Source organism: Rhinoraja longicauda, chromosome 3 (genome assembly GCF_053455715.1).
Source record: "Rhinoraja longicauda isolate Sanriku21f chromosome 3, sRhiLon1.1, whole genome shotgun sequence".
Lineage (NCBI taxonomy): Eukaryota > Metazoa > Chordata > Chondrichthyes > Rajiformes > Arhynchobatidae > Rhinoraja > Rhinoraja longicauda.
In genome coordinates, this window is record NC_135955.1 from 32397631 (window position 1) to 32411978 (window position 14348).

Consider the following 14348-nt stretch of genomic DNA (forward strand, 5'->3'; position numbering starts at 1 on the left):
GTGCACTCCGTCACTCTGCAGCCCATTTTCCTCCGCTTGGGCGACCCGGTCGTGCGTCCTGATGGGCCCCTGTCGTCCGTGGACGCTGTGTTCTCACGAATTCTGGCCGAATTCCCCGATATTCTGGACCCCCAGTTCCACTCCGCCGCCCCGAAGCATGGGGTGGTGCACCATATAACGACTACTGGCCCGCCCTTGTACGCCCGGGCACGGCGTCTTCCACCGGACAAGCTCCGTCTCGCTCGGGAGGAGTTCCGCCTTATGGAGTAACTGGGGATCGTGCGCCGTTCAGACAGCCCGTGGGCGTTCCCGCTACATATGGTCCCCAAGGCAGACGGTGGTTGGCGTCCTTGCGGAGATTACCGCCGGCTTAACGATGCCACAATCGCCGACAGGTATCCGGTCCCTCACATCCAGGATTTTAATGCCCACCTGGCTGGGGCCACGGTATTTTCCAAGGTCGACCTGGTGCGTGGCTATAACCAAATTCCAGTCCACCCCGACGACGTCCCCAAGACGGCAATCGTGACGCCATTTGGCCTATTTGAATTCCTCCGCATGCCGTTCGGACTCAAGAACGCTGCGCAAGCCTTTCAGCGACCTATGGACTGCGTGTGCCGTGGCTTGGAATTCGTATTCGTATACCTGGACGACATATTGGTGGCGAGCCGCTCGAGACAGGAGCATATTGCCCATCTCCGCCAGCTATGCCAACGCCTTAGCGATCATGGGCTGGCCATCAACATCACCAAATGCCGTTTCGGGGTGGCATCCATCGAATTCCTGGGCCACCACGTGACCACGCACGGTGCGCTGCCGCTCCCCAACAAGGTGGACGCGGTGCGCCAGTTTCCACGCCCGACCACCGTGAAGGGCCTCCAGGAGTTCGTGGGAATGGTGGCCTTTTACCACCGATTTGTGCCATCTGCAGCCCGGATCATGCGCCCGCTTTTCCATCTCATGACGGGCAAGCGCAGGGAGGTCGAATGGACCGACGATGCGGTGGCGGCGTTCCAACACGCCAAGGAAGCCCTGGCTGCGGCCACGATGCTCGTGCATCCACGGGTTGATGCACCAACCAGCCTGACGGTCGACGCTTCAGAAGTAGCGGTTGGGGCGGTGCTCGAACAGCACACGGATGGGTGTTGGAAGCCTCTTGCCTTCTTCAGTAGGCACCTCAGCGGCGCACAGCGGAACTACAGTGCCTTTAACCGCGAGCTCCTTGCCCTTTACCTTGCGGTCCGCCACTTCCGCTATTTTCTCGAGGGGCGGACTTTCACCGCGTACACGGACCACAAGCCCCTTACTTTCGCTTTCGCCAAGGTGTCCGACCCGTGGTCAGCTCGCCAGCAGCGGCAGCTGGCTTACATCTCGGAATTTACTACCTCCATCCGTTTCATCGGGGGTAAAGACAACCGGGTGGCCGACGCCTTGTCTCGACCCGCGGTCCACGCCGTCCTGCAAGTGGCTGATGGAATCGACTACTCAGCCCTGGCGGCGGCCCAGCTGTCCGATAACGAGATGTCCGCCTACCGTACCGCCGTTTCGGGCCTCAGGTTGGAGGACGTTCGCTGTGGCACTGGGGGCACGACACTGCTTTGCGATGTGTCCACCGGGCAGCCATGCCCAATCGTGCCTGTTGCCTGGCGACGCCGGGTGTTCGAGGTGCTCCACGGGCTGTCCCACACTTCCATTCGGGCGACGACGACCCTCGTGGCTTCCCGTTTCGTTTGGCACGGGTTACGCAAGCAGGTTGGGCATTGGGTGCGCACCTGCATCCCGTGCCAAACCTCAAAGGTACAGCGGCATGTGCGTGCGCCGCTCCAGGAGTTCCCCGTCCCTCGCCACCGTTTTGACCACATCCATGTGGACATCGTGGGGCCGCTGCCGCCTTCTCGGGGTTTCACCTACCTCCTGACAATGGTGGACCGTTTCACGCGGTGGCCGGAGGCAGTTCCACTGCCGGACACGTGTGCCTCTACTTGTGCCCGTGCCTTGGCGGCAAATTGGATTGCCAGATTTGGGGTTCTGCTCCATATTACGTCCGACAGGGGGCCACAATTCACCTCCGAGCTGTGGTCATCCATGGCCCAACTGCTGGGGGTTAACCTGCACCGCACCACAGCGTACCATCCGCAGGCGAACGGCCTGGTGGAGCGTTTCCACCGCCAGCTCAAGGCCGCTCTGAAGGCCCGGCTCGTTGGCCCGGACTGGGTTGACGCGTTGCCGTGGGTTTTACTGGGTGTCCGCACCGCCCCCAAGGAGGACTTGGCCACCTCCTCGGCGGAATTGGTTTACGGGGCTCCGTTGACGGTGCCCGGAGAGTTCGTTCCCTCCGCCCAGGGTCAGGCAGAACAGCCCTCAGCCGCCCTGCAACGCCTTCGGGAGACGGTGGGCTCGCTGGCGCCAGTGCCGACGTCTCGCCACGGTTCGGTGCGGTCACATGTCCCTTCCGCCCTGCAGGACTGTCCTTTTGTGTTCCTGCGTCGGGATGCCCACCGGCCACCCCTTCAGCGGCCTTATGAGGGACCGTTCAAAGTGCTTGAGCGGGGCTCTGCCACCTTCGTGTTGGACATGGGGGGTCGTCCTGAGACGGTCTCTCTTTCACGGCTGAAGCCGGCGCATATGGACATTAGCCAGCCGGTGCTACTGGCGCAGCCTCGCCCTCGGGGTCGTCCCGCGTCCCGGCCCTTACCCCCGAAGTTCCCGCGGGTGCCTTCCCCTGGCGGGGTGGTTCTGCTTCCTGCGCCCGCCGTGGCGCGCACACGGGCTGGCCGTTTCGTCCGTCCCCCTGTCCGTTTCGTGCCTTCGGTTCTTGGGGGGGGTTCCTGTGGCGGCACCCGGGGGCTAGGCCACTCCCTTGGTCATTCCACTCGGCACTCAGTGGACGGGAGGGATTAGGTCACTTCCTGGGTCAGTCCCCTTGGGTCAGGTGGTCTGGGACTATAAAGGGTTTGGGTGTGTCGACTCACGTTATTCTTGAGTGCGGTGTTTGATACCACAGGTAATAAAGTTATTAATTACTCACCTGGCGTCTGGCCTGATTACCGCGGTGACCGCACCCACTACAAGCATCTTGTTTTTGCGTTCGGTAGAATTGGGCCACTCTCTGCAAAGCACCAGTAGGTGGAGGTGATGAGCTGAATGTTTTTCCCGTTATTATTAAAAAATATATTACCATTCAAATGACAACATTTTCACCTACCCTAAACTCGCAATAGCCAGTTGATTATCTGCAAACTTAGTCGCAATGTGTTCAGCTACTAAATCCATGAAGAAACTCAAAAATTACCACTGATCGATGTTTGATCATATATCTTAATATGGCTTGTGTCGATTTTTGTTTATTCCTGCGAAATTCTGGGAAGATCAAAGAAATATGCTTCCAGCATGCACGAGCATCATACTCTTTCAGATTTTGACAGGCAACATGGTTCAAGCTTAAAAACATGTTAACTTGTCTTGGCGTAGAATTGTGAGATAAGTTGAAACTCATATTTTTAATGCAGTGGGTTGTGTGGAAGTATAATTGGTGTAAGAACAAAGCAAAGAGCTGTAAAATGTTGGTAAATATCTTAAATTTTATTCCACGCAATCAGGGAAGATCAAACAACGCTATGGAAGCTTGAAGGGTGAGCTGCATATGATTGAACTGGAAAAGGGGAAGAGTGGACTGAGCCTCAGCCTAGCAGGCAACAAAGACCGATCCAGAATGAGTGTTTTTGTAGTTGGCATTGATGCAAATGGAGCTGCTGGCAAAGATGGCAGGTTACAGATTGCAGATGAATTGCTAGAGGTAAGTATCTCTTTGCATATATTTCACGCAACACTGTTGTAACCAACAGGTGGACCAGCCATTTATATTAATTTAAATATCAATGTTCAAATAGATCTTAGGTGATTTGTGTTTATTTGATGGTCTTTCAAAGAAACCAAACTAAGCATCATACACATGTCTTTTTTCATATATGCATTTTAGTTTTTATATTAGTTTAAAACAGTTTATTATTAGTAAATTAGTAATTGTGCATAAAAACAGTTCTCTAATATTATAAAGTTGTCCAGTGGAAATGCTGTTGCTTCTGTAATTGTCCTCTTCTTTGTAATTGTCTATGTTTTTGTCTGAGATTCCCCTACAACAGCTTTACTTTCCCCATCCCATTCCTCTTCTCACACATAAACCACAGGATAATTTCACAGATTTGAAATTTCTAGTTAGAGGCCAGTTACAAAGGAAGTCAGATAACCACACATCTCCAGGAACATAACATAAGAAAATGGGAGCGGGGGTAGGCCATTCAACCCTCTAGTTTTCCCAATCTAAATGATGACGACTTGTCTGCCCCAGGCCTAATCTCCTCCTCTGTGGCAATTTCCTGAAGCCCTCAATCCCCAAATCTTTAAAAATGTAGACATTTCCTCAAAATATCCCCAAAGGTATAACCTTAACAATCCACCATGGTAGAAAATTCTTAATATTTCCCCATCTTCTAGGAGAAGATACTCATTTTCAAACGTCACTTTTATGATTTCAACTCATGTCAGCACTTAAAAAAGCAAACTCTTATACACGCTGTTAATTCTGGATAAAAAGACATTCTGTATTTAAAAACATTGTTAAAATAATTAAAACACTAAATTTTAGTATCACTACATAATGAATTTTTTGACACCTAAGAAATATCCAATTTTGAATGAAAAAAGAGTTATATTAAGATATGCTATTCTTACAGATTAATGGGCAGTTACTGTATGGACGTAGTCATCAAAATGCTTCTTCAATAATCAAAAGTGCACCCTCAAAAGTGAAAATTATTTTTATCAGGTATACTTAATTTTTCTGATTTATGCTTACATTGTATATAAGGAATGTTAGGTTTTTAATTGATACTAGACGGATGTGCACCCGCTAGGTGCAAATCTCTGCTGCGGGTGGTCCTGCGGGCGCGGCTGAGGGGGGGGGGGGGTGATAAGGAGGGTTGAGGAAGGATGGAGTTGGGGAGGGAGGGGAGGAAGGTCAGGAGCGAGGCATGCTGGGACGGGTGCCGGTCCTCCCGCTGGTCCTTCCAGGGAGGGGGGGTGGGAACGCATTTGTTAAAGTAACCCCACCCAATTGGCCGCGACTCCCTGGGCCCCCCCCCTCTCCCTCATTGGCCGTCACTCGGGCGGGTCCCATTGTGACGTCGCACGCTAAACATGGTACGCAATCGTTTTAATGATGTGATTTTTAAACTTAAAAATCTCTCTAAATTTAAAAATATAAGACCAATTTGAATGAAACATGTTAAACACTCCCCAGGACAATGGTGAGTAAGGTGGGCCTAAAATTGCGCGGGTTGTGTACCGTTTTTTTGTGGATGAGATGGGCATAACGAAATAACAGGACACAGAAATACCTACGGCACAAACATACGGAACAAACAAGATGAGAGTTTTTGTAATATGTATAATATACTAGAGCAAGTGGACCTGTTGGTGCCCAAACCTCTCCTGCATTGGTGCAGCACCCTCTCCTCCCCTTCCCTCCCTCCCTCCCTCCCGCTTCCCCCTCCGCCCCTTCCACTCCCCCCCTCTGCCCCTCCCTTCCCCCCTCCCTCCCTCCCCCTCCCCCTGCCTCAACCCCCTTCCCGTTCCCCTCTCCCCCTCTCCCCACTCTCCCACACCCGGGGGACACTCCGAGCAGGAGGGAGATGGTCGGACTGATGGTCCACTGATCCTTCCCTTCAACCCACGGCGTCCTCGAGTCCCCGTTCCCGCCCAGGCCCAGCGCCCCGCACCATTACCGCACACAAGTCGCAGCAGGCAGCTTCTTCTCCTCCTCCTTCAGCGGTCGCTTCCACCAATGGCGGCATCGACTAGGGCCCCGTCGCGACTGCAGAAAAATGGCGGCAGCTCTCTTTCTCCTCACATTCTGCCATCTTGTGCGCGCCTCTCGCCGCGCTGTCGGCCTCGAGTACTCCCAGCCCACAGCCTGGGACTACTCGAGTGGGGGTGAGGGAGAGTGAGAGTGGGGGTGGGGGAGAGTGGGGGTGGGGGAGGAGAGAGTGGGAGGGTGGGGGAGGAGAGAGTGGGGGTGGGGGGGAGGGAAGAGGGGGTGGGGAGGAGTGGAGTGAAGTGGGGGTGGGGGAGGAGATAGTGGGAGGGTGGGGGAGGAGAGAGTGGGGGTGGGGGGGAGGGAAGAGTGTGGGTGGGGAGGAGTGGAGTGAAGTGGGGGTGGGGGAGGAGAGGGTGGGGGAGGAGAGGTTGGGGGGAGAAAAGGGCTGTGGGCAGGGAGGGTGGGGGGAGTGGAGTGAAGTGGGGGGAAGGGGGGTGGAGGCACTGCTGGGGGGGGGTGGGGGCAGGGGAGGTGCAAGTGGGGGTGGGGTAGGGGGATGGAGTGGGTCAGTGGGGGGAGGAGGGGGGGGGGAAAGGGGGTTTGAGTGGGGGGTTGAGGGTGCTACACCAATACAGGAGAGGCTTTGGTTCCAGGGCTCACTCACTGACACCCTCTCCCCTTCCCTCTGCCCCCTCTACGAGGAGTGGGCCCAACGGGTCCACTTGGTCTCGTATAAAAATAAAAGTATTATAATGAACTGATGGTATCTTTCATTGCCTGCTTACAAGTTAGTTAGTTGCTGGTTCATTTTTTTGATGTAATTCTGTAATTGATAAAACAGTCAAAATCAGTTAGCCCAAAGTACTGTGTCAGGTGCTGAAGCACTTTTTTGTTGATGGCTCGATTAAATGTCTTATCTCAAATAAAACATTAATGTTACCACAGTGTGCCCTTACCATGATTGACAATGTGAATTTCTCAACTGAGGTTTCTGGAGTGGAATTTAAAGCCACAACTTTCCACTTCACAGCTGAGCTTGCCTCCAACTGAACTATATGTATAAATAACATGATAGAATGTTTCTTTTTCTGGTGTATCCTTATTATTTTGATGTGTTTATGCTTTATTCTTAATTGTTAACTATGTTTGTGTTGTCATTTGTGAGTGGAGCATTAAGGCACATTCCTTGTATATGCATACTTGGCCAATAAGCTTATTCATTCATTCATTCATTCATTCATATTCAGGATTGTAGATCATGGCATCAAAGCACTTTACCCTTGGCTGTGCCTTTACTCTCTGCAATAGATAATTTTCCTGAATATATGTAATGTGTTCTGTAACCTGAAATGTCACACTCCCCAAATCTAATTGGAAGAGATTACACAAAACATTATCTTTAAAAGCAACAGGGGCAGTTTAATAATTTAAAGCAAAATGAATTTAACTCTCATGTATTTGCATTTCTCCTATAGAAGCACAGAAGCAGTCAATCAAATCGCAGTCAATCAAATCACAGTCAATCCTGTAAAATCATCTGATTTGACATCAACTTCAGGAACCCAGCAGGAGGTAGATATATTAAGTGAAATGCACCATTGCTGCAATTCCAGCAATCTGTGGGAAAAGGAGTGAAATTGTGACCATCAAAAAACAGTTTTTCAGTTCTCTGATGGATTAATGATGTTTTTGTGCATGTATGTAAAACCACTGTGTGCAGCGGTTAAAATGTGCCATGTAGTATTTGGAGTAATATCACTGTGAAGGTCTGTCATAGAATCATGCAACACAGAAACAAGCCCTTCAATCCTCTATGTCCACTCCAAACATCACGTTACCTATCTCTACTGATCCCATTTACCAGCGTTTGGTCCTTAACCTTGTATGTCTTTTGATTCAAATGCTTATCTATATACTATTTTTAATGTTGTGAGAGGACCTGCCTCCACCACTCTTTCAGGCAGTATGTTTCAGATGGCATCCATCTATGGGTAAATAAAATCTTTCCTCAGGTCCCTTTTACTCCCCGCTGTATATGTAAGCCCTCTGGTTCTAGAATTTTTTTTAACATGGAAAGGTTCTTCATTATCCACCTTAACTATGCCCTTTAAAATATTGTCTATCTGCTCAAAAGAAAACGGCCTATCCAATCTCCTCAGATCTGAAATCTGCCACCCCAAGCAACATCCTCATAAGTCTCCTCTGCATCTTGCAATGTAATCATAAACTTCCTATGTTGTGACCGGAACTGCACATAATACTCCTGCTGTGGCCTAATTAAAGTTTTATAAAGTTGTACCATGAGCTCCATGCTTTTATTTTATATGCCAAGCTTATGAAGGCCAGCATCCTTTCAACCTGCTTAACCACCTTACCTGTGCTGCCATCTTTAGGGATCTGTGGACTTGTACATTAAGATCCTACAGTTCATAAATACTCCCTAAGGCCCTACCATTCATGCTATATTCACTACTATAATTAGATCTCCCAAAATGCTTTACGTCACACTAACACTACAGGTGTCATAGGTTATGGGGAGAAGGCAGGAGAATTGGGTTAGGAGGGAGAGATAGATCAGCCATGATTGACTGGCGGAGTAGACTTAATGGACAGAATGACCTAATTCTACTCCTATCACTTATGACATCAAGATTCAATACTGTCTGCCATTGCTCTGCTTAATTTACCAGCTGATCTTAATCATTCTGCTACCCATGACTAACCTTGTCACTATCAGCAATACGACCTATTTTGGTGTCATCTGCAAACTTGCTTGGATGTAAACGTAGGCTGGTTGATTAGTAAGTTTGCACATGACAGCAAGATTGCTGGGAATGTGGACTGAGGGTAAAGCTATCAAAGTATACAGCTGTGCAGAACTCATGGACCTCATTAACTTCACCACCAATTTTCATCCTGCACTCAAATTTACTTGGACCATCACTGACACCTCCCTCCCCTTTCTTGATCTCACAGTCTCCATCACAGGAAATAGACTATTGACTGATGCCTTTTACAAACCCACTGACTCCCACAACTATCTCGACTACATTTCTTCCCACCCTGCTTCCTGCAAAGACTCTATCGCCTACTCCCAATTTCTCTGTCTACGCCGCATCTGCGCCCAAGATGAGGTGTTCCATACCAGGACATCCGAGATGTCCTCATTCTTTAGGGAACGGGGGCTTCCCTCTCCCATCATAGATGAGGCCCTCACTCGTGTCTCCATGGTACCTGGAGCTCTGCTCTTGCTCCCCCTCCCCTTAGTCGCAACAAAGACAGAGTCTTCCTAGTCCTTGCCTTCCACCCCATCAGCCGTCGCATACAACACATAATCCTCCCAAATTTCTGCCCCCTCCAACGGGATCCCACCACTAGCCACATTCTCCCATCTCTACCCCTTTCTGCCTTCCGCAGAGACCGTTCCCTCCACAGCTCCTTGGTTAACTCGTCCCAAACCACCCCCTCCCCAGGTACTTTCCCCTGCAACCGCAGAAGATGCAACAACTGTTAGGCAGAGATTCACTTGCACCTCCTCCAACCTCATCTACTGTATCCATTGTTAAAGATGAGAACTCTCACACATCGGCTATACCAAACGTAGACTGGGTGATCGTTTCGCAGACCACCTTCGCTCAGCCCGCCTGAACCTACCTGATCTCCCAGTTGCCAGACACTTTAATTCCCCTTCCAAATTCCTACACAGACCTTTCTGTCCTCGGTCTCCTCCATTGTCAGAGTGAGGCTAAATGCAAATTGGAGGAACAGCATCCCATATTTTGCTTGGGCAGCTTACAGCCCAGTGGTATGAATATTGATTTCTCTCACTTCAGGTAGCCCGGCATTCCCTCTCTCTCTATCCGTCCCCCACCCAAGTCGCACTAACTTCTCGTTTTCACCCTACAAAAAGCTAACAATGGCCTGTTTCCTTTATCATCGTTACTTTTTTGCATATCTTTTATTCATTGTTCTTTATCTCTCCACATCATTGTCTATATCTCTCATTTCCCTTATCCCTAACCAGTCTGAAGAAGGGTCTCAACCCGAAACGTCACCCATTCCTTCTCTCCAGAGATGCTGCCTGTCCCGCTGAGTTACTCCAGCTTTTTGTGTCTACAGCGGGATATAAATCAGCTACAAAAATGGGGGGAATAATGGCAGACAAAGTTTAATCCAAGCGTGTGAAATGTTGCACTTTAGGAGCCAAATGTAAGGGGAAAATATACAATCAATGGCATGACTCTTAACAGCATTGATGTACAGAGTGATCTTGGAGACCAAGTCCATGACTCCCTGAAAATGACAACACAAGCAGAGGGAGTGGTAAAGATGGCATTGTGGTATGTTTGCTTCATAGGTCGGGGCATTGAGTACAAGAGTTAGGAAATCATGATGCAGCTCTATAGGACTTTGGTTAGGCCGCATTTACAGTATTTCGTACAGTTGTGGACGCCCCATTACAGGAAGGATGCGGTGGTTTTGAAAAAGGTGAAGAGCAGGTTTACCTGAATGATGCCAGGATTAGAAGATATTAGCTACAAGGAGAGGTTGGACAAACTTGGATTGTTTTATCTGGAAAGGCAGAGGTTGCGAGGCCTGATAGAAGTATATACAATTATGAGAGATGGAGAAAGAATGGATAGTCAGAACCTTTTTCCCAAGATGGAAAAACGTAATTTTAGACGGCATAGCTTTAAGGCAAGGGGGGCAAAGTTTAAAGGAGATGGGCTGGGGCAAGTTTATTTTAAGTAGAGAGTGGTGAGTATCTGCAAAGCGCTGCTGGGTTGAAGCAGAGACAATTGTAGCATTTATAATCTTTTGGATAGACATGGACAAGCAGGAAATGGAGGGACATGGATTATTTTTTAATTTATTTTTTAGATTTAGATTCTACAGCGCGGAAACAGGCCCTTTCGGCCCACCAAGTCCGCGCCGCCCAGTGATCCCCGCACATTAACACTATCCTACACACACCAGGGACAATTTTTACATTTTACCCAGTCAATTAACCTACAAACCTTCATGTCTTTGGAGGTATGTGCAGGCAGGTAAGAATTGGTCTTGGCATCATGTTCAGCACAGTCTTTGTAGGCTGAAGAGCTTGTTCTTGTGCTGCACTGTTCTATATTTCTATGCCTTCTACATTCATATCCAAACCATTAATTTTATATGCCAAACTATGGATTTGATTACCAATCCATGTGATAAACCAATGTTCACAGACTTCCAAACGGAAAAGCTGCCCTCCACAATCACCCTCTGTTTCCTATTACAAAGCAGCTCTGGAAGCAAGAGGCACCTTGCTTTGGATTAGTGGTATACATTTCAGTTGATCAAGAAAGAATTGGCATAATGGCACTGAGTGCAGCTTCTGGAGTTATTTAACCTGAAGATGTGCAGTTACCAGACCCATAATGAAAGATCATGTGAATGCAAAATAAATAGAGAGTATTGCTATACCCATTAGAGGAGGTATATATGTGCTTTGATGCTGAACTTTTCAGTCTGAATGGGGATGAGAGAATGATAAAGCATATGATGAACATCGCTTTCTGAATGTCTATAGCAATAATTGTTACGTTTAGTTCTAATTGCATTTTGAATAAGCTGGTTCTGGCACATCGTAATATTTAAAATATTAACAATAGAAATCATGACTTTAACTTGATTTTCCAGAAAAAAATAGAGTTCATCTCTCTTTCAGGGTGGAATATGTCCAACTTCATTTAAGAATACTCAGGATATTCTACTTACTAAAGTAAGTTTCTTTAAATTTGTAGTATATTTGAGATTCATATCCTTTTTCAGAGGAAGAAAATTGGAGAAACATTTTTGGATGTGTAGAAAATAGAGACACATTATAATATTCTGAGAAAATAACAATGCCATTTGAAACTATTAAAATACTTTTGATGTCATTGGAAAAGAGTAGCTACTGTTAAACAGATTGCTGCTGCAATAATTGATGAGTCAGATTTTGTATTATTTCCAAGTCATTGACACGGCATTATTTTGAAGTTTGTTTAAATTTGTTTCTTTTAAAACTGGGTGGGCCCATTCACGGATGTGGTTGGTTTTGTGAACAGTAAAAGGAGTATTAATCAGAAAACCCAAAGTCTGAACATGAGGGAGTTTTGACTTTGTGGCATGTTTCTCTTTTTCAAGCAAATTATCCATCTCAATGCCAGCCTAGTTGTTGGGTTTAACTTTTCATTGAGTGCAATACCCACAGTCGAGGAGGCTGAAGTTGAAATAGTGGGAACCGAGGGGATTGGGGAAGGTGACTGTCCGAAATCTGCAGGAGGACATTGTGATTCACAATTCCTTGGTGAAAACTGGGCCTCAGAATGAAGCAAAGTAAAACGTAAGGTTGCTGGGGCCAAAAAAAATCTGCTATTCCAGTCTTTGAACAATGGTGAAAATTTAGCTGATGCCGGCCTTTTCTAGCAGTTTTTCTATAAATCAGGATATAGGGTCTTCAAGGATTAAGCTTGGAAGCTGCTAAATATGGCATACAAAGCATCACAGGTGTCTGGTCTATGTTTGGGATGCAGGTTGGTTGTCATTCCCACAAGCACCTGTTCCACACAGAAGTGAGGTAGGTCTTGAAATTTTCAAAATTGTTACGTCCACACCAACCCCTTTTCTTGAAACTGAAATGTCATGCAATATATTCATGAAATGTTGATGTCACTGATAATGCCGGCATTTGTTTTCCATCCCTCATTGCCTCTAAAGAGTCAACCACATTACTGCGTTTAGGCCAGACTGAGAGGCCACAGTTTGTGACTCACTGCTTCTAACAGTATGAAGACTATCTGTTCCCTGAGTTTACTTGCATCTATCAATGGCAAGCACTTTTAAAAAGTAAAGGACATGTTGAAAAAGAAATAACGATAATAAATTGGGTTTTCATTTAATTTTCCCTGAGATGGGAATTTTGCTAGACTTTGCTAGAAGTCCTATTGTACCATGAAAGTAACAACCATCTATAATACTTCTACTTCGAAATTAGGAGACTATTTTGTCTGGATGTATGAATAGAAAGCTAAGTATGTTCTTACTTATACAGGATCAAAGTGGACTTGGCATTGCAATTAGTGAAGAGAGTACAAATGATGGAGTGGTTATCAAGAATCTAACAGAAAATGGAACAGCATCAAAGGTAATTTGGAAGAAGAGAGACTGGTTATACACTTTCAGAGATAGTTATGAACTGAACTGACTTTTCAATAGATTTATGATTTTTTTAAATCCAAAGTAGCTTTGCTTTGAGATGGGGGTAGGGAGAAACGTTGGTTGTGAGGGTTCCAGACAGAGCTGTAGAGCAGCCCTTACCCAGCAAAATTTGACAAAAGACAGTAATGCATAATCTATTGACATTGCAGGGAAGAGAGCTTGCAGAGGCGGTCTTTTGTCAGGTGTTGGTGAATTGGGATGCGGAAAGAGAGAGACCCAGGGTAATTTTGCTGTGAGGGGCAGTGTGGGAGTGAATTAGCTAGATGATAGAAAATGAAGATTGTCAGGGGAATTAATGTGGAACATGAGCACAGCACCAATGTGGGTGGGAGCGATCACTAAGAATGAACATTTAAACAAGTTTAAAAGTAGGATGTTTTGAACTGCATGGGTCGCAGCACCAGCCGACATCTTTTGGAAAATGCTGAACAGGCCTCAACCCTCTGGTTAAAGCCTGCTTCAGTGTGTAAGGCCTCCTTCATTCTCAGTGTTTATCCGTGGGGTACAATTTTGTGCAAGTAACATTCCCCACATGTGCCATAGAGTCATACAGTGTGGAAACAGGCCCTTCGGCTCAACCTGTCCACGCCGACCAACCTACACTAGTCCCACCTGCTTGCTTTTGGCCCATATCCCTCTAAGCCTACCCTATCCATGTACCTGGCCTAAATGTTTCTTAAACGTTGTGATAGTACCTGCCTCAACTACTTTCTCCAACAGCTTGTCCCATACACTCACCAGGCATTTTTGTGTAAAAACAAAGTTACCACTCAGGTTCCCATTAAATCTTCCCCCCACCCCACACGCCCAACCCCCCCCCCCCCCCCTCCACCTTAAGCCCATGTCCCCTGATTCTCAATTCACCTACTCTGGGCAAAATACTTTGTGCTTTTACCGATCTATTCCTCTCATGACGAATAACGCCTCTATAAAATTACCCCTCATCCTCCTGTGCTCCGAGGAATAGAGTCCTAGCCTGCTCAACCTCTCCCTGAAGCTCAGTCCCTCGAATCCTGGCAACATTGTGGTAAATCTTCTATAAACCCTTATGAGCTTCACAACATCTTTCCTATAACATGGTGACCATAACTGAACACAATACTCTAAATGTGGCCTCGTCGATGTCTTACATAACTGTGACATGATCTCCCAACTTTTATACTCGATACTCTGACTGATGAAGGCCAATGTGCCAAATGCCACGACCATCCTATCCACCTGTGATGCAGTTTTCAAGGAACTTTGCACCTGCACATCTAGATCCCTCTGCTCCATAATACTCTGCAGAGCCCTA

At 47.3% G+C, this 14348-nt stretch overlaps 1 protein-coding gene across 9 annotated transcripts in view; it reads left to right on the forward strand.

Moving 5' to 3' along the window:
• Positions 1–14348, forward strand: part of mpdz (multiple PDZ domain crumbs cell polarity complex component) — a 153215-nt gene that overhangs the window by 104875 nt on the left and 33992 nt on the right. For all 9 annotated transcript variants that reach the window (XM_078395752.1, XM_078395757.1, XM_078395781.1 and 6 more), the window contains 5 exons: positions 3600–3796; positions 4734–4825; positions 7291–7387; positions 11520–11573; positions 12888–12980. In XM_078395752.1, coding sequence (XP_078251878.1) covers positions 3600–3796; positions 4734–4825; positions 7291–7387; positions 11520–11573; positions 12888–12980 — 533 coding nt within the window. The remainder of the gene's footprint in view (positions 1–3599; positions 3797–4733; positions 4826–7290; positions 7388–11519; positions 11574–12887; positions 12981–14348) is intronic.